This window comes from Corylus avellana, chromosome ca2 (genome assembly GCF_901000735.1).
Source record: "Corylus avellana chromosome ca2, CavTom2PMs-1.0".
Lineage (NCBI taxonomy): Eukaryota > Viridiplantae > Streptophyta > Magnoliopsida > Fagales > Betulaceae > Corylus > Corylus avellana.
Window position 1 is genome coordinate 41,817,286 of NC_081542.1, and position 21,444 is coordinate 41,838,729.

Here is a 21,444-nt window from a genome sequence, read left to right on the forward strand (position 1 = left end):
ACAATATTTATAGGGCTGAGTCATTAAGACCCTTATATGGAATAAAATAAAGACAATATCATAACTTTAATACAGCTAAGGTTAGCTGACTTATGCTAACATAATATAATCCTAAAACATAAAATTAATATGGCTAGCCTAATATGGAAAGACCCGTAATATATATATATATATAAGTGCTAGATGGATCACTTGAGCGATGTCTTGAGAGTATTTTAAAAAATGAATCTAGTTTTTGCTTGCTTGCTTGTTTTTGCTTTGTGTTTTCAAGTTGGGATGTTGGCTATTTATTATTACTACCTGACTATACAATGGCCAAAGTCCTTTTGCAATTCAGGAGCTCGCAAGTGCACAAGGTTTCAAACCACTTCATCATCCCTAGCTTATGGCCAGAGATGGCCAATGGCGCCCCAGTCCCTCCTCCTTCTGTCAAACAGCCATTCGACAAAGTTCAAGTATGTTATCTATGTTGGCTATTTATTATTACTACCTGACTATACAATGGCCAAAGTCCTTTTGCAATTCAGGAGCTCGCAAGTGCACAAGGTTTCAAACCACTTCATCATCCCTAGCTTATGGCCAGAGATGGCCAATGGCGCCCCAGTCCCTCCTCCTTCTGTCAAACAGCCATTCGACAAAGTTCAAGTATGTTATCTATGTTTCTATTTCAGTACGTACTAGATGAGATGTAGTGTGCATCATTTACATTTATTGCCTTCAACATGTCAAAGTGTCAAATTATAATGTTTTTTCAAATGGAAATAATGCAATGAGCATCGATTCGTTCTCACTATTGAATCTTACTCAGATCTCAATTTAATCGTATTGAGATCTCGTTAATGATGAGTTCTTCGTGAGATCTTGTTGGTTTATTTTACATTTCATTTGCATTAATCTCTCATTTATTTCTTTTTTTTAAAAAAAAAAAAAAAAAAAAAAAAAAACTCATACTTATTTGCTTTTCTCTTTAATTTTCTGTAACAGAGATCAGTATCGGTTAGGAATACACAGTTCAGAACTTTAGGAAAGTCATCAAAACTCCAGTGCACTTGAAACTGAGCTAGACATTGACAATGAGCATTAAATGCAACTTGTACGTGAGTGGAATGACCCAAGTGGTTCAGATATATGAGATAAGGTTATATATCGACAAAACTAGACTTCAATTCATAAACTGTACATAGAGGATTAATTGGCTGTGTGTTCCTAAAGGCAATTATGCTCTTTCATGAAGCTAATTGTTTGTACTTGTTTTTTGTTTGCCACAGCTCCCATCTTTTGATGAATGGACAATTTGAACTCAACGTCATAATCTGACTTCTTATTAAGAAATAGAATCCATGGATACAAGCTGACCCCCCATTCGCAAGCAAAATGCACGGACGGAAACCGACTCACATTATTAAATTGAATCCGAGGAATTCAGAAGCTTGCTCCTTATTAACTTATTGAATCTGAGTGAGAACCGAAGGTGATGACTAACCCCATGTTAATGAATTGAATCCTTGTTTTTATCTAGGGTTTCCTCCTTGTCTTGTTTTTATCTATGATTTTCTCTTTGTCTTGTTTTTTTCTAGAGTTTTCTCCCTGTCTCGTTTTTATCTAGGGTTTCCTCACTGTCTTGTTTTTATCTAGGGTTTCCTCCCTGTTTTTTATTTTTTATTTTTTATTTATTTTTTAGGGGTTTCTCCTTGTCTTGTTCCGAGTATGCGTATTTGTGTCCTTATTTTGGTGCAAGGTTGTCTTCCTGCAAGATAGGAGATGCATCATTGCGCCCGACGGTCATTTGACCGAGGGTACTCCGATGTTCAAATAAGTTTGAATCCTTTATTCATTGAAATAGATAAGTTAAGGTAAAATTCAAAGAAAAACAATATTTAAAATTACTGATAATACTTCTTCAGGTGATCTACATTCCATAGTCTCGGTAATGGCCTTTTGCCTGCAGCTTGTAAGTAGTATGCTCCCTGTCGATGACTCCTTAGCACTTTATGCGGGTCTTCCTATGTTGGTCCCAACTTGCCTTCTGTAGGACTTTGGGTGGCTATAGTAACCTTCTTAAGAACCTAATCTCCCGCCTTGAACTCACTGCGTTTGACTCTCTTGTTGAAAGACTTGGCCGTTCGTTGCTGATATGCAGCCATCGTCACTTAAGCTTTGTCCCCTCCTTTCTTGTAGTAAGTCCAAGCTAAGCTTCATCCCTTCTTCGTTGAGTCCCGAGTTGTAGTGCTTTACCTGGAAGTTGATTGACCCTACCTTGACCGGAATTACAACCTCGATTTCGAAGGCTAAGGAGAAAGGAGTTTCCCCGGTAGGTGTTTGGGTGGTTGTTCGATAAGACCAGAGTACCTCTGGTAGGAATTCCGCCCATGTTCCTTTCTTTTCCTCTAACTTTTTCTTCAAGGTCTTCATTAGGGTCTTGTTGGTAGCTTCTACTTAGCCATTTACTTGAGGATGTTCGAGAGATGAGAAGTACTTTCTCACATATAGCTCTGCACACCATGCTCGGAATGGTTCGCAATCAAACTGCTCACCATTATTGATTACGAAGGCATGGGGAATCCCGTATCTGCATACCATTGACTTCAAGAGGAAATTTTTGATATTTCCTATGGTTATAGTGGCTAAGGCCTCGGCTTCTGCCTACTTTGTAAAGTAATCTACGATTACTACCCATGGCTTTTCGCACATGGTGCTGATATAAGGCTTAAATTCTGGGGGTTTGTCATTACCTTGTCAAACTGCTGTCATTTGTCGCAATGCTTCACCACATCACTCGAATCCTTGTTCATATTGGGCCAATAATATCCCGTCTAGACTGCTTTGTGAGCCAACATTCTTCCTCCGGAATGGCTACCACAATCACCTTCGTGGATTTCTTTTAGCACGTATTTGGCTTATAAGTCGAAAAGACACTTCAATAATGGGAGGGTATAGTCTCGCCGATAAAGTGTATTTCTGATCATGGTGTACCGGGCAGCTCTTACACGCACCTTCTGTGCTGATTTTTTGTCGTCGGGTAACTCTCATTCTTTAAGGAAACGAATAACATCTTTTGCCCATTCTGGGGCCTCGGTGTCTTCTTCAATTTGGGCAACCTGAATGGTCTGAGTGATTGATGGCTCGGTTTGTTCTTGTACTAGGCATTCTGCTCTTGCAATTTGCTCGTCTGTAGAAGAACTGATGCGGGCTAATGCGTCTGCCCTTGTATTGTCTTCTCGGGGAACTTTAGTGAGTACTACTCTGTCAAAGCTTTCCATCATACTTCTCACTTTTCCAAGTATTTTTTCATTTTGTCACCTTTGGTCTCGTATTCTCCTTTAATATGCCCGACCACTACTTGCGAATCACTCCTTATCTCCAAATTTGTTGCTCCAACTTATTGGGCCATGTTCATCCCTGCAATAATAGCTTTATACTCGGCTTCGTTATTGGTGGTGGTAAACCTTAATTGAATTGCTGACTCATGCTTTTCACCTCCAGGCCAGGTCAATACTACCCCAGCATAACTCCTTTTCCGAGTTGAGGAACTGTCTACACATACAACTCATGTATCCTCTTGAGGAAGCTCTTCCCTTTCTGGGAAGTTGCAGAATTCGGCCAAGAAATCCGCCAATGCTTGCCCGTTTATTGCATTTCTTGGGAGAAATTCTATGTCGAATTCTCCAAGTTCAATCGCCCAATTAACCAACCTTCTGGAAATGTCGGGTTTTTTGCAAAATTTTCCTAAGTGGATGCTCGGTAAAAACTTTGATCGTATGAGCTTGGAAGTAAGGCCACAATCTGCGAGTTGGATTGATCAAAGCAAAGGCGAGCTTTTCAACCCGAGGATATTGTTCTTCCGCCCTGTGTAAGGCCTTGCTGGTGAAATATACCGATTTTTGCACCCCTTGATCTTCTCGGACTAAGGTAAAACTCACTGCTGTCGGAGATACTACCAGGTACAAATAGAGTGCTTCCCCTTCAACTAGTCGGCTTAGTAATCGTGGACTTCCGAGATATTCCTTTAGCTGTCAGAAAGCTTAACCCGAGATATTCCAATCTAAACCCAACCGAAGGCATTTTTCAAGATCTTGAAAAATGGGAGACATTTGTCTGTCGACCAAGAGATGAATTGGTTTAAAGCGGCTATTCTCCCCGTTAACTGTTGCAATTGCTTGATGCTTCGAGGAGCTTGCATCTCCAATACTGCTTTAATTTTCTTAGGGTTTGTTTTGATTCCCGAGGAGACACCAAAAGCACATTTGGCAAGATTAAGCTTCATACCGTATTGCCTAAGAGTGCAAAATGCCTCAGTAAGGTCAGCAATATGGTATGCAAATTGTATACTTTTGACTAGCATGTCATCTACGTAGACCTCCATGTTCATTCCAATTTGATCTCGAAACATCTTGTTGACCAGACTTTGATAAGTGGTTCCTGCATTTTTTAAATCGAAAGGCATTACCTTGTAGCTATATAAATCTTTGTCGGTCATGAAGGCAGTCTTCTCTTGGTCTGATTCATGCATGGAGATTTGGTTGTATCCCGAGAATGCATCCATAAAGCTCAAAAGCTCATGGCCAGATGTCGAGTCAACCAACAAATCTATTTGTGGCAACATATAACTATCTTTTGGGCAAACTTTATTTAAATCGGTGAGGTCAATGTAAATTCTCCATTTTTAGTTTAACTTTTTTACCAGGACCACGTTGGCCAACCATGTTGTGTATTGCACCTCCTTAATGAACCCGGCCTCACAAATTTTCTTCACTTTTTAGGTTGCTGCTTGGCTTTTCTCAGTTAAATACCCTTTTCGTTTCTGTTGTACCGACTTATAACTCGAGTCATCATTCAGCTTGTGAACCATAACTAGCGGTGCTATCCCTGACATATTTTCATGACTCCATACGAATACATCGCCATTCTTTTGGAGGAAAGATACCAATTCTTCTTTTATTCTTAGGTCAAGATATGACCCGACTTTGACCTTCTTATCAGATTCACCAATCGAGAACTCTTCTAATTCTTCAACCGGCTCCCCACCCTATAATTGCTATATTTCCTCTTCCCGACGCTTTGCGCCTGAAGTTGAGGCCCCGGGACATTCTTTCATGGCGGCGTTGTAGCATTGTCGGGCGTCCCATTGGTCTCCTCTTACCTCACCTACCCTATTTTCCGTTGGGAACTTCATCTTTAGGTGAGGGGTTGATGTTATAGCCTTAAGCTTGTTAAGTGCCGCCCTTCCTATATGATGATTTTGTAAGCTGATGGTCGGTCCACTAGCAAGAATTTATGATATAATATTCTAGCTGTTATGGGCTAATTGTAATCGCCCTAATGATTAATGCGTATCATGTGAGTGGCTTGTAACCGTCCATTCTGATGATTAATGCACATCCTGTGAATGACGTCCTGCGTTTTGTGAGCAATAAGTATGTCGCTCCGACTATATTGGCTCGACCATTATCACAAGCTTGGTAGGAAACTGGTCCCGAGCTACCATTATGCATTTCCCATCTATTGTACCCGTGAGCCATGATCTCTCGAGATATACTTGACAATGCTTTCCCAAGGCAATGCGAGTTGTTGGTAAGACCTACAGGGCCGGCTTAGGCCCTAGGCGAGTTAGGTCCTCGCCTAGGGCCCCCAATTTAATAAGGCCCCCAAAAAAAAAAAAATTTGAGTTAAAAAAAATTAAAAAAAAAAAAAAATTATTTTGGACAAAAAAAAAAATTGAAGGCCCAAATTTTTTTTAATAGGGCCTAAAATTTTTTTTTTTATCAAATTTAAGGCATCAATTTAATAAGACCCCAATTAATAAGCCCACTATAAATTTTAAAAATAATTCAAAAAATAAATTAAAAATGACAAAGCATTAAAGCTTTATACATCATTACGCCAATTCCCTAGAGCTCCTGACGCTACAGTACACGCCTACATCATTCACTCATCCTCTTGGCCTCTTTCTAGAAATTTTTTGTTTTTGATGAGAAAATATAAATGTTAGAAATAAAATATTACTATTTATTTTCTATTTATTATTTAGCCATCTAGGGAAAGCCAAGAGCCAAAAATATAAACTGCTGTCAACCATGGGCATTTTAAATATCAGTCTCTATATTTGCCACTTTACCTCTCCTCTTTGCTTGCTCTTTTCTGAGTTTTTCTTTTCTGCCTATCTCATCATTTTCTCTTCCTCTCCGACTTCGAGTGACTAAGTCTCTTGTCCTATCTCCAAGAACTGCTTCATAATTCCTTTGCCAAATCAGGTTTTATTGTTCTATTTTTGTCATTTATTTTATTATAGTCATAATTTTTTTTTGATAAATCGTGTTTGTTTAATTTGTTAGTATTTTTAATTAAACATGTTTACTAGAAAATATGCATCTGGATATGAAAAACTTAAAAAAGAAAAGAAAAGTAGGCAAATTGATTGAATCTCAAAGAGGAGCTCTAAATAAATTTGTTATTAGCAATAAACAAAATATTGAGGATAATTTAGGTGAAAAACTCATAAATGAACAAGAAACTCATCAAAAAGAATTAGAAGATAATGAAAATGTTATTGATGTATCTAAATCTATTGCTACAAATATTTATGATCCTGGCCAATGAAAAAATATTAATGCAAAATTAAGGGATTTGTTAGTAGAAAATGGTCCAATAAGATACAATACTATAGATTTTCCTAAAGATGAGAACTCTAGGCATTTTTCTAATACATATTATATACGAAAATTATCAAATGGGGAGCAACATAATAGAAAATGGCTAGTCTATTCAAAAGATGTAAATAGAGTATTTTGTTGCAAGTTGCAAGTTGTTTAATTCAAAACTTAATAGAATGCAACTAGCTAATGAAGGGACTAATGACTGGAAAAATCTTAGTGCTAAACTAAAAAGTCATGAAACAACCAATGAGCATATTACTAACATGAATGATTGGATTGATTTAGAAATGAGATTGTTAAAAAATAAAACAATTGATAAAAATGTCCAAGAACAAATTAACAAAGGGAAAGATCATTGGAAAAGAGTATTATTGGGAATTATTGCTGTAGTAAAGAATCTTGGTAAGAATAATTTGGCATTTAGAGGACAAAATGAAAAGATTTACCAAGAAAATAATGAAAATATTTTAAGTCTAGTTGAAATGATTGCAGAATTTGACCCAGTAATGCAAGAGCATATTCGTCATATTAAAGATGGGAAAATTCATAATCATTATCATTATCTTGGACATAACATACAAAATGAATTGATACATTTGTTAGCAACATAAGTGAAAGGGAGTATTATTGAAAAAGTTAGAGAAGCAAAATATTTTTCAATTATACTTGATTGTACCCCAGATGCAAGTCATCAAGAACAAATGTCTCTCATTCTAAGATGTGTTAATATTTCAGAAAATCCAATAAAAGTAGAAGAACATTTTGTAGAATTTATAACAGTAGATGAAACTACTGGAGAAGGTCTTTTTATTGAAATGATTGGGTTAATAAAAAAACTTGAACTTAACATTAGTGATATACGAGGACAAGGCTATGATAATGGATCTAATATGAAGGGAAAAGAACAAGGGGTGCAAAAAAGACTACTAAATATAAATCTTAAAGCATTTTACACACCTTGTGGTTGTCATAATTTTAATCTTGTACTATGTGATATTACTAATTCATGTCCTAAAGTTATATCTTTTTTTGGAATTGTAAAACGTATATATACTTTGTTTTCGTCATCTACAAAACGATGGAAAATATTACTAGATAATGTGCCAAGTTTAACTCTTAAGCCATTATCAAAACACATTGGGAAAGTCGGATTGAAAGTATAAAGGCAATAAAATTTCAAACTCCACAAATAAGAGAGGCTCTGCTACAATTAGCAAAAATAAGTGAAGATCCTAAAACAAAAAGTGAAGCTAATTGTTTAGTAACCTATGAGATTAAAAGTTTTGAATTATTATTGAGTATAACTATTTGGTATGATATTTTATTTGCTGTTAATACTGTTAGTAAAAATTTACAATCGAAAGACATGCATATTAATATTGCTATAGATCAATTAGAAGGTCTTATTTCCTATTTTAAAACTTATAGAGAAACTGGATTTGCATCGGCTATGATTTCATCTAAAAAGATTGCAACCATAATGGAAATATAACATGTTTTTCGTGAAAAGCATGTAATTCGTAGAAAGAAACAGTTTGATGAGAATGCTAAGGACGAGACAACACAAACTGCTGAAGAATCTTTTAGAATTTATTACTTCTTATATATAGTAGATCAAGCTATTTCTTCAATTCAAAGTAGGTTTGAACAATTTCAAATATACGAAAATATTTTTGGTTTTTTATTTAATTTTAAGAAATTAAAATCACTAGATGATGATAGTTTGCAAAATAAATGTCTTAATCTATAATCTTTCCTAAAACATGATCTTGATGGTTTAGATTTATTTTCAGAACTAAAAGTTTTAAAAGAAATTTTACAAATAGAAGAAAGTGCTCAAATTGACGTATTAAATTATATAAAAAGACTTGATTCTTTTCCAAATGCATGTATCGCTTATAGAATTTTATTGACAATACCTGTTACAATTGCTTCTGTAGAAAGAAGTTTTTCAAAATTAAAATTGATAAAATCCTACCTAAGATCAACAATGTCACAAGAGAGATTAAATGGATTAGCCATATTATCAATTAAAAAAAAGATATTAGAAAATCTTGAATATAAAAACTAAATCAGAAATTTTGCATCTCAAAAAGCGAGTAGAATAATTTATATATATATATATGTTACTTTAAAAAAAATTGAATTTAAAAAAAAAAAAATTGTTACTTAAAAAAAAAAAAAAAATTTAGGCCCAATTTTAAAGTTTTGCCTAAGGCCCCAAAATATGTTGAGCCAGCCCTGAAGACCGACCACCCTAAAGGTTATGGGCTTCTGGCGATATTTGTACCCATATCCATGGTTCTTAATGGGCTCGGGTCGTATAAAATATGTGTAACAATAGTTATAATTTTATTTTGTTCCACTCCATTTAAAAAGCTCACCTCAGCATTTGTACGCTTTCAACAACTCTGCCGAAATCATTGCACAAACCAAAACAAACTCATACAAAATTTATCAATTTTGATTATTCTATTAGATTTGCTCACTTGGGCATTGCATTATGTTTTTAAAAATACAGATGTTTTGGAAAGAGGAATGCTACGGCTGGCTCCTCTTGGTATTTTCTTAATCCTATGTAGGTATTATTTTTTATTTTATTTAGGGACCAGGGGTAAGTGTATTTTTTTTTCCTGCTTTTTTAGAAAATAGTATTCACGTTGGATCATGAGAATACTAAGATAACACTAAACATAATGTTAATGGTATAAAATTAACATTCAATTCAATTCAAGCGTTTTTTTTTTATTTTTTATTTTTTATTTTTTTTTATTTTTTCTAATAAAAAAAATTAATGCTACACCTCAAAAGTGATGAGCATTCAATTCATATGAAGGTACATAATTAATGTTGCATAATTAACCAACTATGAACTAACGAAACATAATGCTGCCAACCAAGGAAAAATATTAAAAAAAAGACAACTTTCACTTTTTTTTCTCTTTACATTTGGAAAGGAATTATGACAATAATTATATTTAACATCGACCAAAGAGAACTTGTTTAAATGATGTTTTTATTCAAATTTAGAGAAAAATAAAATATAAAAAGTTCAATGTAAATGTTCTAAAAACTTGACTATAAAATAGTTTACCACAATTTCAAATGAAGTGGTATGGATCTTCTCAAATGGGCTGGAGTCATGTTTAATAAAGGCTCTCAACTCTTCCAAGTCCGGGTTTTAATACTGTTTGCATGCTCAAACCCACCATTACGGCATTACCCGACCCAAAGACCAACCTGAACCCAGCGAGAGCGACCATCCTCCACGCGCAACAGAGCGCGTAGGAAACAAGAGTCGGGGTCCGTACCCCACCCAGTACCCAACCCAACCGGGGTGACTCAAGCAGACCTGAGCGTTCGTACCTATCGAAAGCTCTGCCGAAACCATTGCACGAACCAAAACCACACCGCCGCACCGCACAGGGGCTCCCAACCCCGATGCCCCCCACGCGCTCCGACGGTGGCGCTCCCGCCGAAGTTTCCGATTCCGACGCCGATAACGCCGAACAAGAAGAATCGGAATATGAGGAGGTAGAAGAGGTGGAAGAACAAGAGGAAGAAGAAAACGGCGATGATGACGTAGAGGAATACGAAGAATACGAAGAAGTAGAAGAATACGAAGAAGTAGAGGAAGTGGAGGAGGTGGAGGTGGAAGAGAAGGACGAGGTGGACCTCTCAGATTCGCCGATCGAAGCTGAGGAGGATCGTAACGGTTAGTTTAATCTGTAATTGAATAATTTTTATAATGCAGTATGATAATGATTCTGATATTGTTTTTTTACCAGTTGATTATGCGTGATCGTCTTGTTATTGTTCCGTTGTTTGTTTTTTTTCCTCCCTTTGCAGATTTATGCTATAAATTTTATTTTTTGTGCATTTTATTTTGTGAGAAAATCTTGTTAATGTGGTGAAAGATTGAACTTTTTTTATTTATTTTTTTTATGTACTGGAGATTGTGTGATTTACGTTTTGGTTGAGAGAAAAGAGAAAGTGCTAGGGGCTTATGGAGAAACGCTATATGGTAACTTATATTTGTAGCGGTTTGATAAGCATAACTAACTACTAGAACCGAATTAGGTAGAGATGGTACTAGCTCTGTTCTAATTGGATTTATTAGCAATCTTTGCTTAGATTTTGTATTTGAGTGGAATTTTTACTTATTGGTGCAATCTAATCTGCACTTAGAAGTTGCATTTGAAATATGAGTAAGTTTAGCTCAAAGATTGAAGGATGTTGTTAAGAAAATGGTTGCAGAAAGGGGAATACTTCCCAAGAAAGAGCTCTTATTGTCATTGTATGCGTGGATTCTAGCATAGGTGACATTTTGTGAGTCCTACATAAGCAGGACGTGGAAAGAAAGTTTTCTTTGTTTTAAGTTTGGCCTTCATTTTAACAATGGGAGGCATAAGGTGTAGGTCTGTGTGGAGATCTCTATCATTTCTTATCTGGGATTTGTTGCTCTGCATTTTGTTTAGAATTTTGTGCTTCAAGAAGGGTCACCTGTATTACTTCTTTCTTTATTTTGGTGATAAATATATAATTTTCTTGAGGAGGCTAATTGGGAGAACATCCTTTGGCTTTGTTTTTTGGTAGGAGAGCATTATTTGTTATAGAGAACCTTTTCGTTGTTTCAGATTGATGAATTTGATGGCAAGGCCTTAGGAAGACCTCTGAAAACTCAAAGTTATCTGTTTTTGAGCTGAATTGTTTGCCTCACATCTTCAGTTTAGTGGACATTAAGTCCAATCTGAATTTGAGATGATTGATGATGCTAGAATGACTTGAGGGATTTGTGGGAAATTTAAAATCTTTGATCGCGTGTGGAATGGTTTCTTGTTTGTATGTGTCTTCAATTTTTTTTTTTTTTGAAAACTCCCAGTGCCTTGTGAAGTGAATGACTTACAAAAGCATGATTACTTTGCACCTGCAGTATGTTGTGATTGGTTTTTGTCAAGTTGACCTTGTATGTTTTTAAAATTTTGTTAATTCATTAGAACTTTATTTATCATCTCTTTTCAATATAGATGATGTTACTTCATGCAAATGCTTATTTGACTAGATTGACTGCTGATTCCAGTATGATAGGATTTAAAAACATTCTTTTAAAGTAGGATAATGAAAGCATTTGTTATGGAAACAAACATAAGTCCATGTAGCTTCTATTTATTTCTCTGTTTGTTCGTTGAGGTCCATGTAGCTGTTTATTTGTTGGGGATGGTAGGAGCAATCTATAATCTATAATATCCATGGTACAAGATATGGGGTAGATATTTTGTTAGATGAGAGTTGAAGTGGTCATTAAACCTACTCCATAAAACCTCTCAAAATTTAAAAATTGTCAAAAGAGAGAATGATTTGTAAGCCACATTTCTAATGTGAGATGGGAGAGTAGAGGTTATGATGAGAGCTGTAACTTAATGTTGGATGATGCATTAATTGTTTACTTAGCTCAACCCTCTCGACACTCTTTTGTTGGAAGGGAAGGAAATGAGAGAGAGGAAGGAGAATGTAGGAGGGAAATGAAAAAGTTAGGGAAGGGACAAAAAAGCTATATATATATATATATAAGCAAAATAATTGGGTATGGGAGCCTTGATGCTGTACTATCAGTAGAAACCAAGAAGGAATTTGAAAGGAGAAGGGAAAAGTGAGAAAGAGGGAGAAGAAGTAAGGGAAGAAAATGAAGGGGAAAGATGGTTGTTAAAATTATTTTATTAATCAACAGTGTTTGATAATAGTATAAAAATATGCTTAAATAGACTAGGAAACTAAGTCCTAGCCACACTTGGGCTAATAGCCTACTAAATAAATAACATAAAGCTCCAACTAAAAATAGTAACATAAAGCCCAGTAAATAATTAACATGACAATAAATTTAAAATGCTGAATAATAAACGTGGTAATAACATAATCTTCAGCCACAAAATCATTGGCTGGGCCGTTCTCTGACATTGGCTTCCATACACACGTGATCAGTGGCTTGTATATGGTGCCTACACCAACTCTCCCAGGTTGGGAAAAACTTGACCCTGTCAAGTCTGGCTCATGCTAGCTCTGGTAGTACTCCAACAGGTTAGGATCAAGCTGCTGCAACGTGTCCGTGATGACTCATGTGTAGTTTGAGTCTGGTTGTCCCCCGTCAGGTTTAGGATTGGTGTCCGGGTCAAGGGAAGATTTCTTGAAAGAGCATCTAGGATAACTGTGTGGCCCTTATAGGGAACTAGATCCTTAACATTAAACGTAGAGCTAATTCCATGGTCAGGCGGAATGTAAATGACATACACATTTGGTCTGACCCGTTGCAATACTTTGAAAGACTCGACACTACGAGCTTGCAATGTTTGGATGAATCCAAGTGGAAACCGTTTGGAACTAATATGGACCATGGCATTATCCCCTATGTTAGACTTAGTGTGACGCCTATGTGAATCAATTTGAATTTCATATTGGGCATTACTTGCTTGGATTTGTTTACTAATCTCATGATGCAAGTCATGAACATGTCGTGCAAATGTTTTGGCCGACTCAAAAACTCTAGCATTCGGAGTCATAAGGAGGTCTAATGGTTTTGTAGGCTTATTAATCATGCACATTTTCAAAAGGATTCTTGCCTATAGACCAATTGAGAGAACGAATGGATGTAAATTGTGTTGTAGGCAGAATCAAGTCCCAATTCCTATTGTTGTCGCCCATCAGACGTTGCAGAAGGTTTCCTAGACTTCGATTGACCACTTTAGTCTGGCCATTTGTCTGGGTATGATATGTGGAGAATTTCAGCTTCATGCCAACCATGTGCCATAGGGTTTTCCAAAAATAGCTCAAAAACCTAAGTTGGCCATCTTGAAAAAGTAGTCCACTACCACAAAGATGGGATCGTGCTTGTTTAGGGTACGCGTGAGCCCAAGCACAAAGTCCATACTCATTTCCTACCAAGGGCATTTCGACAGGTAGTGGAGTGTAGATGTTCAGCTTTTTGTGCTTGGTCAACTGGCATGTTCAACATTGACCAATTAGCTTGGCATCGTCTTTCTTCAAACTCGACCTATAAAATAGGCTTTCTACTTCCTTTGTAGTCTTATCATGCTCAAAGTGTCCTGAAAGGCTACCAACGTGAATCTTCCATATTGTGACAAACAGATGTTGTATGTGCAAGAGAAGTGAAGAGACGGTAGATCTTCTTCTTCATTGTGAGGTAGCTAATGCTTTGTGGTGTGCCTTCTTTGGTTGGTTTGGGTTGTCTTGGGTGATGCCGAGACGGGTTTCCGATTTGCTTGCCTGTTGGTGGTCTACAGGGAGGAAGGAGAGTGCTGCGGTCTGGAAGATGGTGCCTACTTGCTTCTTTTGGTGTCTAAGGAGGGAGAGAAATAATAGATGCTTTGAGGACTTTGAGGGATCCGTGGAAGACATTTTATCCTCTTGTTATCATTCTTTGTACCTTTGGACTGTTGCGCATGTCTTTCCAGTGTCGATTAGCTACGAATATTTTTTTGTTCGTTTTTCCCTTTCTAGTTAGGTGATTCTATTGTATACTCTCAGTGTACTTTGGGACGCCTTATGCTTTTAATAAGACTGGTTATTACTTATCAAAAAAAAAAAAAAACAGAAGTCTCCCACTGAAGTCTATGGGATGCAGAGGTTGTTGGCCCATAATATATATCCATCTTGAAGATAATTGCTGTCTACGATAGGCCACTATCCATCTCGTAGAGCTATATTTACCTTTCCAAAATTAGGGCATGCGTCATAATCCTCTTTGAGCCTTTTAGACCCCGTGACCTTTCCACTCATCATGGAGAGCAAAGCAACTTGGTGACTAAGTTCGTCAGTTATTTTGTTCTTAACTTCCTAACCTATGCTTCAACACAAAGGAATAGGCTTGCAAGAGCTCGACCCAACGACCATGCCTATGGTTGAGTTTCTTCCGAGTGTTGAGGTAGCTTAGGGCTGTAAGGATAGAGGATAAACTCTTGCGTTAGTAAATAATATTGCTAGTGTCGTAAGGCTTGCACTACTACATAAACTCTATCATAAGTCGAATACTTTTGTTTAGCCTCATTTAGTTTTTCACTAAAATAGGCTATTGGGTGACGCTCTTGATGAAGTACTCCACCTATGCCAATGGCAATAACAAACATCGTGCAAGATTTGGGGGCGTACTTCCCAAAGTTGGCATAGCAGGCGAGAGCTGTAAGTGAGGAGCCGCGACTTCTAATGACTGATGGCGGCAAAAATGACAAGAAAGGGAGGCGGTTCTTGGTAGGGGTTGGCAGTGCTAGAGATCGATAAAGGTACAATGGAACTATGACGGCGGCAGTGGCAAGCGAATGATGCTAGCAAGATAGTGGCAGTCCGGTGGGTTGTCGATTTGCGACGTTTTGGGGTCACAAAGGAAGGACATTGTGCGTGGAGATGTGTTTAGTGTGGTGGTGAGTGGCTTCTGAAGGGCTGTGAGGTGGTGTATGGAGATTCAACAGGGTTGTGGTGTGAAGCAACCCTGTGCACCCAGTGTGAAGGATATTGTTAGCTGTGCGGTTTCAGTGGTTCAAAGTGGTGGCATTGTGCAAGGGTGGCTGTGTGCTGTTGTGTCGTGCAAAGGAATCAGTGTTGGTTTGTTTGGGATCACAAGATTGCTGATAGAAAACAATCACAGAGCTCTGATACCAAATTGGATGTTGTACTATCAGTAGAAACAAAGGAATTTGAAAGGAGAAGGAAAAGTGGAAATGAGGAAGAAGAAGTAAGGGAACAGGGAAGAGGAAGAAAACAGAGGGGAAAACAGCTGTTAAAATTATTTTACTCATCAAAAGGGCCTGACAACAGTACAAAAATATGCTTAAATAGACTAGGGAACTAGGCCCTAGTCACACTTGGGCTGACAGCCCACTAAAGAAATAACATAAAGCCCAAAGTTTACTAAATAATTAACATGACCATGAAATAAAAATGCTGAATAATAAACGTGGCAAGAACATAATCTCCGGCTCTCAATCATCCATCCATTGGTCGGGCCGTCCTTCGATGTCGGCATCTATACATGTGCTTGGTGGCCTGTATTTGGCGTCCGCACGAATCTTCCCCTCTACAATGCAGATGTAAATGCCTTTCAGCCCATGTTTGGGCAAAAAAATTGTGTCTTCAGGATAGAAGCCATTCCTTTCGTATTCTCCCTCCCTTTCATGTCTTTCTAAGCATCTGAAAGAAAAACGCATTCCTATCCCTTTTCCTTCCCCTCTTTCCTTTCCTTCAGATACTATTGTCATGAAGCACTGAATTAGTGTGTGAATATGCAATCTGTCAGAAATTTGGGACGTTGGTAAGCTACTTATATGGTACCTAGTCTTCTTTTTGTTTGGGAACTTGTGGGATATGGCTGGCTCGTTGGTGGATTTGTTGGCTTTTCAGAAAGATTGATTCAATAGTCTCCGAAGTAGGGTAATCTGGAATGCATACCTTCATTCTTTATGTGGTGCATTTGGAGGAAGAGGACTTATAGTGGAGTTGAGCTTGTGGTGGTTAAATTGAAGTCGTCACTTTTAGGAGCCCACATTTTGGGTGGGTGGTTACAATTAGGGGCTCCCTTCCTTGTCTGTTTTTTTGGATCTACATGATTTTAGATCTTAACTTTCTTTTTTCATGCGTGTCATTTGTTTTTGCTTTTGTTTTAATAAATTTAGGGAAAACTTCACTTAAGCCCCTAAATTTTATTGCATTTGCAATCGCTTCCCTAAATTTCAAAAGCTCTTAATTTAGTATTTCCAAGTTTAAAAAGTTTGCAATGTCACCCCTCCGTTACAATTTTCTGCGAAATCTCCTAAAGTACCCCTTTTTTTTTTAAAAAAAAAAAAAAATTTATATGCTCTGGCTGACCCATGGCCAGCTTGGCTGTGAGTCTATTTTATTTAGAAAAAAAAATTAATTATTTAATTAGGGTAATTTTGTAATTTTAAAATGTTTACATGGGTATAAGGAACATTTCACCCCTTTGCCGTCTGACTTAACCCTAAACCCTAAAGGTAGGGGTGACATTGCAAACTTTTTAAACTTGGATACACTAAATTAAGAGTTTTTGAAATTTAGGGGGAGTGATTGCAAATGCAATGAAAGTTCAGGGAGTTAAATGAAGTTCCCCCATAAATTTTTTACTTATCCAGATAGAAAAGAGTTCACTTACATAATTATATTAGTACACAGTACTGCTATGGAACATTTTAACAAATTTACTTACAAACGAATGTTTATTTTGAAGCACACTCCTGTGAGATTTTATACTACTTTTTAAAGATTTTTTTTTCATATTATATATCCAAATTGTTTTGTTTGTTTCCCGTTTCCTGTTTCTGTATCAACACTTGTAGCTTGACAATCATCCTTTAGTACCTCATCCAGAATATTTTGGCTCCTAGTGTTTATTTCACAGAGAATAATTGTTTTGCTCCATTCTTGATTTAGTTTTCTTACATGTAGATGTTTGTCAAGATATGGATTTCGAAGGGCATGATGGGCCATTGAGATCGGGTTCTTCTACTCTAGAAAATTTTGAAGTGAAGATGAAATCTGACACCCTTGCTGTAGAAGAAACCAGTGGTAATTTCAAATTTTCTAGTCCTTTAAATGAGCTATTGACAACAGAAAAGGAGGAATCAGGTTTGAACTATAAGGATTCCAAGTATATAAAATCAGGGAAAGATCTGGTTACTGCCGAGGACAATGGAAGCCAAGAAGTTGTGGTTGATGAGAAAGATACTGAGGCCCTTTCAGTAGAGAAGGCCTCTAAAGACTATAGTAAATCACCATGTCGTAGCAATTCTCATATGTGTATTAAGGAGAATCTGGATGCTAAAAACAATTTTCCTTCTAGCATCACTGGAAATGAGATGGCTGATGCCATCCTAACGAGGGATCACTCAGGTGAGGAGGCCAATGGTGTTCTGAATTCTAAGGCAGAAATTAAGCAAATGGAAGTGCAGTCAATGGATAACAAAAATCGACTGGAATCAAGGTTTGGTGGTACTGGTGAAATTTATTCTTGAATTTTGCCTATCATACAACCACTTGTTCGCTTAAACTGCTTATTATCTCTTTTGTGGTGGGTATTTTTTCACCATTTTTAAAATAACACTTGAGCCAGTTCCTATTAACCATTAGGTTTTTCCAGATTGGCTGCTCCTGATGCAAGGACTAGAAGTCTGTCCCCTGGTGCTGAGAATAAGGATGGAAACAAACCCCCAGCGGTTATTTGTGACTTTTTTGCAAAAGGGTGGTGCATCAGAGGTAGTTCATGTATGTTCCTTCATATAAAAGGTGATTTGGATAATACTGCTGAAAAGCCTGAGGCAGATGTAGCTGCTTTGAATCGGAAAAGAAAAGTTCAGCTTGATGAAGGTATATATCATATGTCTTGTGAAGTATGGATCCAAGATTCTTCTCTGCTATGATGATTCTGATAAGCACCATTTCCTGCAACAGGTTTGGGAGACATTACTGAGAGATCAAGGTTGACTGGTTTTCCTGAGCCACTGGCTTCTTCAGTTGAAAGTAATCTGGTATTTTCTTCACATGTCTCTTCAGAAACAATCATGCCAAGAGAGCTTGGAGAAACCCAAAGGTGGCATCAATTTCATGAAAAATATAAGCTTCCATTGCTTGGGAAAGAGGAGTTATCTTCACGCATCACCCCTGATTCCCAGCAATTGCCTTCATCTAAAGATGATCCTGGCTTTGTCTCATTGTTTAAGGATGTAGGAAGAGATAGTCAGAGACAAAATTGGCCTGCTGACGATTATAGCGACCATGCTTCGAAAAAAAGTAGAGGAAGTTCTACAGTAAGGAATGGCTTTCTTCCTGAGCATGGGTTTTCTTCAAATGGCTCTGTGCTGTTGTCTCGCAATTACCATAATGAGATCTTCTCTTCTCATTCAAGCAGTGTGGAGGACATTTCTAGTATTCGGAGCCAATCTCTGAAATCGGACTCAATTACTTCTCATACAGCTATTGGCATGTTGCCATCTCATTGTAGCTCAGCCTGGAGGGCTTTCTCATTGCCGATTAGTTCTTCCTCTTTCAATACAAGTCCTCTGGACGCTCAAAAGCTGTTGGACAGAGAAAAAGAATGCCGTGCTTCTAGATCATATTCCCTGCTGCAAAGCTCTTCGCCCTTCTCTGGTTCTGAATCAGAAAATCTACCTCTAACCAATGTACCACTGCACTCTGCTGAACACAAAACAAAATTTTCTTCAAATGATTGGGAGCCTTCTGTTCCTTTCCGACCATCTTTTTTTATTCCTCCTATGAGTATATCAGGAAGCCTGTATGACCCTCTTCGTGATAGCATTGAGTCACCCAAGATAGGAGACCAGTCCTTTAGAGTTTCTCTCTATAGTCATGGGGCATCAATTGTGGATGAATCACATCGGCAGAAATATGGTGATTTAGTATTAACTGGGACCCTGGGCCCAGAACGTAATGATGATACAACTTCTGTATCTTCTCATAATAAATTTTATGAGAATGTGTTGGAGAAACGTTGCCATACACATAAAAGAGATTCAATTACAACTGAAGCTGAGACAGAAGGAACTTCTGTTGACTGGCAAAATGGGACAACGCCTAAAGAAGAGAATTGCTTGGGCCCATCTCATGGCAAAGATATTAAAAAAATAAGCAAGATCAACGATGGTGATGCTTCCATCCATCAAAATGATGGGTCAAAACACCAAAAGGACTTAAAAGTAAGTAGGGATAGACAAGAGAGTGAAATGGATGCCGGACATAAGATAGATGGGGATGTGCAAAAAGAATCAAAAGCCCTGAGACATACGCGTGCTGCTCTTATAGATCTAGTTAAAGAATTGTTGAAACCAACTTGGCGTGATGGTCATCTCAGCAAGGATGCACATAACATGATAGTAAAAAAAGCTGTTGACAAGGTTCTTAGCACCATACAGTCCCATCAAGTTCCAACCACCATGGAATCAGTAAAGCAATATCTCTCTTCATACCGTCCGAAAATTGAAAAACTTGTTGAGGTGAGTCTCTTGATTCTAGTAAAAGTACATTCTAGGAAGGACAAATATCGGAACATAATTTGTTCCTGGCATTTGACAGTTAATTTTTTATTTGCAGGGATATGTTGATAAATATGGAAAATCTTGAGGCCTAGGCTGAGTGTTTTTGCTTTGTACAGTTTCATACGCTTGCACTGAATTGGAAGTCATCAGCAGTTTCTCTGAGGCTATGTTTTACATAATTTAAACTGAGACAACATGATGTTTTAGTTTTCCTTTGTGTGTTATGCTTCTTTAGTTATTTTTATTTCCTTTTATTTGATCTGTTTTGGAGTAAATTGTACAGATCATGGCTCTTTCAAAGTTTTGTTAGGTTACTAGGCATAAAAGACTTAAGTTATGATACTTCCTTTGATATATCAGTTGCCTAAAACACTAGATGTTAAATTTAGTTGGCTTCTACAACACAGCTTAACAGTGTCTGCTACTTTCTTAAAATGCCCATTTGGTCCTTTTCTAAGCCTGTCTATTTCGAGCCACTGTAACTCTAATTCCTGGTGTCTAGGAATGATAATGCAAAAAACTGTCCTTATTTTTCAACCAAGCTTATGACCTGTGGTCTTTTATTTGTTCATTTAATGGGCTTCACAGCTAAACACTTCATTTGATGTGCCCTTAGGCTAGGCATGAACTCAAGATATGCTGGATACTACTTATGCAAATAGATAGTACTTTCAAATGTACTGGTTCCTTAGAAGTGTAGACATCTGAAATTTATTGGTCGTTTCAAACTTTGGCTTCTTAATCAATTGGATTACAATATTGCTGGGAATGTATATGAAGTTTACTTTTGTTCCATTACTGATTCTGTTTATCGTAGTTTCTGCTTATGGTTTTCAGATTCCTGTGTTTATGGATGATATGTGCATGTTTTGCTACGTTGTTGTCACGCCCATATCTGGAGATATTTGTGGAGTGAGGTACTTATCTCATTTTTACTTATGACACGCCTTTAGTTTGCTAAGTTTGAAATTGACACCCCTATGCATTTGGCCATGAGATTATTTCACAGTATCAATAATGATTTAACTCTATGGTAGTATTGTGTGGCACAGTATTATAGGTCTGTCAAACAGGATTTTGTTTTAGTGTAGAAGCTGGTACTCATCAATAATCAACTTTTCTGGCTTTTGACTAAAAAAAAAAAGTGGTTCTCAATTTTTAACATATGTCTGTTAACTCCACAAAGAAGGTACTATAGTGAATGACATCTAATTGTTCTCTATTTTTAAGTAGAAGAAAATCCTCTCTTTTTCTCTCACACACACGCTCATACACACTACTTATCAACATAACGCTTTACAGATAAGTACTTCAAGGACACTTTTTAGAGAACTATTTCTCTAGATTGCACGAGAGAACCAAAACGGGAGCTTAGGACTGTAGTGGATTTTACTTTCTAATATTTCATTTTATGGTTGATTTAGCATATCCATGATTATGTCCCGCTGTGTCTGTTATTTGTTTATTACCTTCTTTTATATGCAAGACTAGCAGGGAAAACACCCTATTGAAAGATGCGGGAACTTTTAGAGCTTGTTTGGGATTGTGTTGGGAAATAAAACTTGTCTATCCAAAAAGTTTGAAAGAGCTTTTTTAAAAAAGCCTCATTTTCAAGTTTCTCTCAAAAATGCAGTTTTTGGCTCCTTTAGAGCAAAAAGTAAAAAAATAAATAAAAATAATGTGTTTTTTTACAGAATGGATCCATTTTTGCTTGACACAAC

The 21,444-nt window shown here is 37.1% G+C and overlaps 1 protein-coding gene across 1 annotated transcript; it reads left to right on the forward strand.

The window, feature by feature from the left end:
* The first annotated feature begins 9,870 nt into the window (after window positions 1–9,870).
* Window positions 9,871–19,967, forward strand: LOC132170377 (protein FRIGIDA-ESSENTIAL 1). The gene is made up of 5 exons (XM_059581338.1): window positions 9,871–10,368; window positions 17,121–17,655; window positions 17,812–18,038; window positions 18,123–19,681; window positions 19,779–19,967. Exons 1-5 carry the CDS (start codon window positions 10,095–10,097, stop codon window positions 19,806–19,808), a joined length of 2,625 nt encoding a protein of 874 aa, XP_059437321.1. The 5' UTR covers window positions 9,871–10,094; the 3' UTR covers window positions 19,809–19,967.
* Window positions 19,968–21,444: the final 1,477 nt, after the last annotated feature.

Bases quoted from the DNA above. Each gene is read 5' to 3' on its own strand.
- LOC132170377 (XM_059581338.1), top strand. From the start codon at position 10,095: ATGCCCCCCACGCGCTCCGACGGTGGCGCTCCCGCCGAAGTTTCCGAT. The intron at 10,369-17,120 runs GTTAGTTTAATC...TCTTACATGTAG, and splicing joins AGCTGAGGAGGATCGTAACG to ATGTTTGTCAAGATATGGAT. The intron at 18,039-18,122 runs GTATATATCATA...TTCCTGCAACAG, and splicing joins AAAAGTTCAGCTTGATGAAG to GTTTGGGAGACATTACTGAG.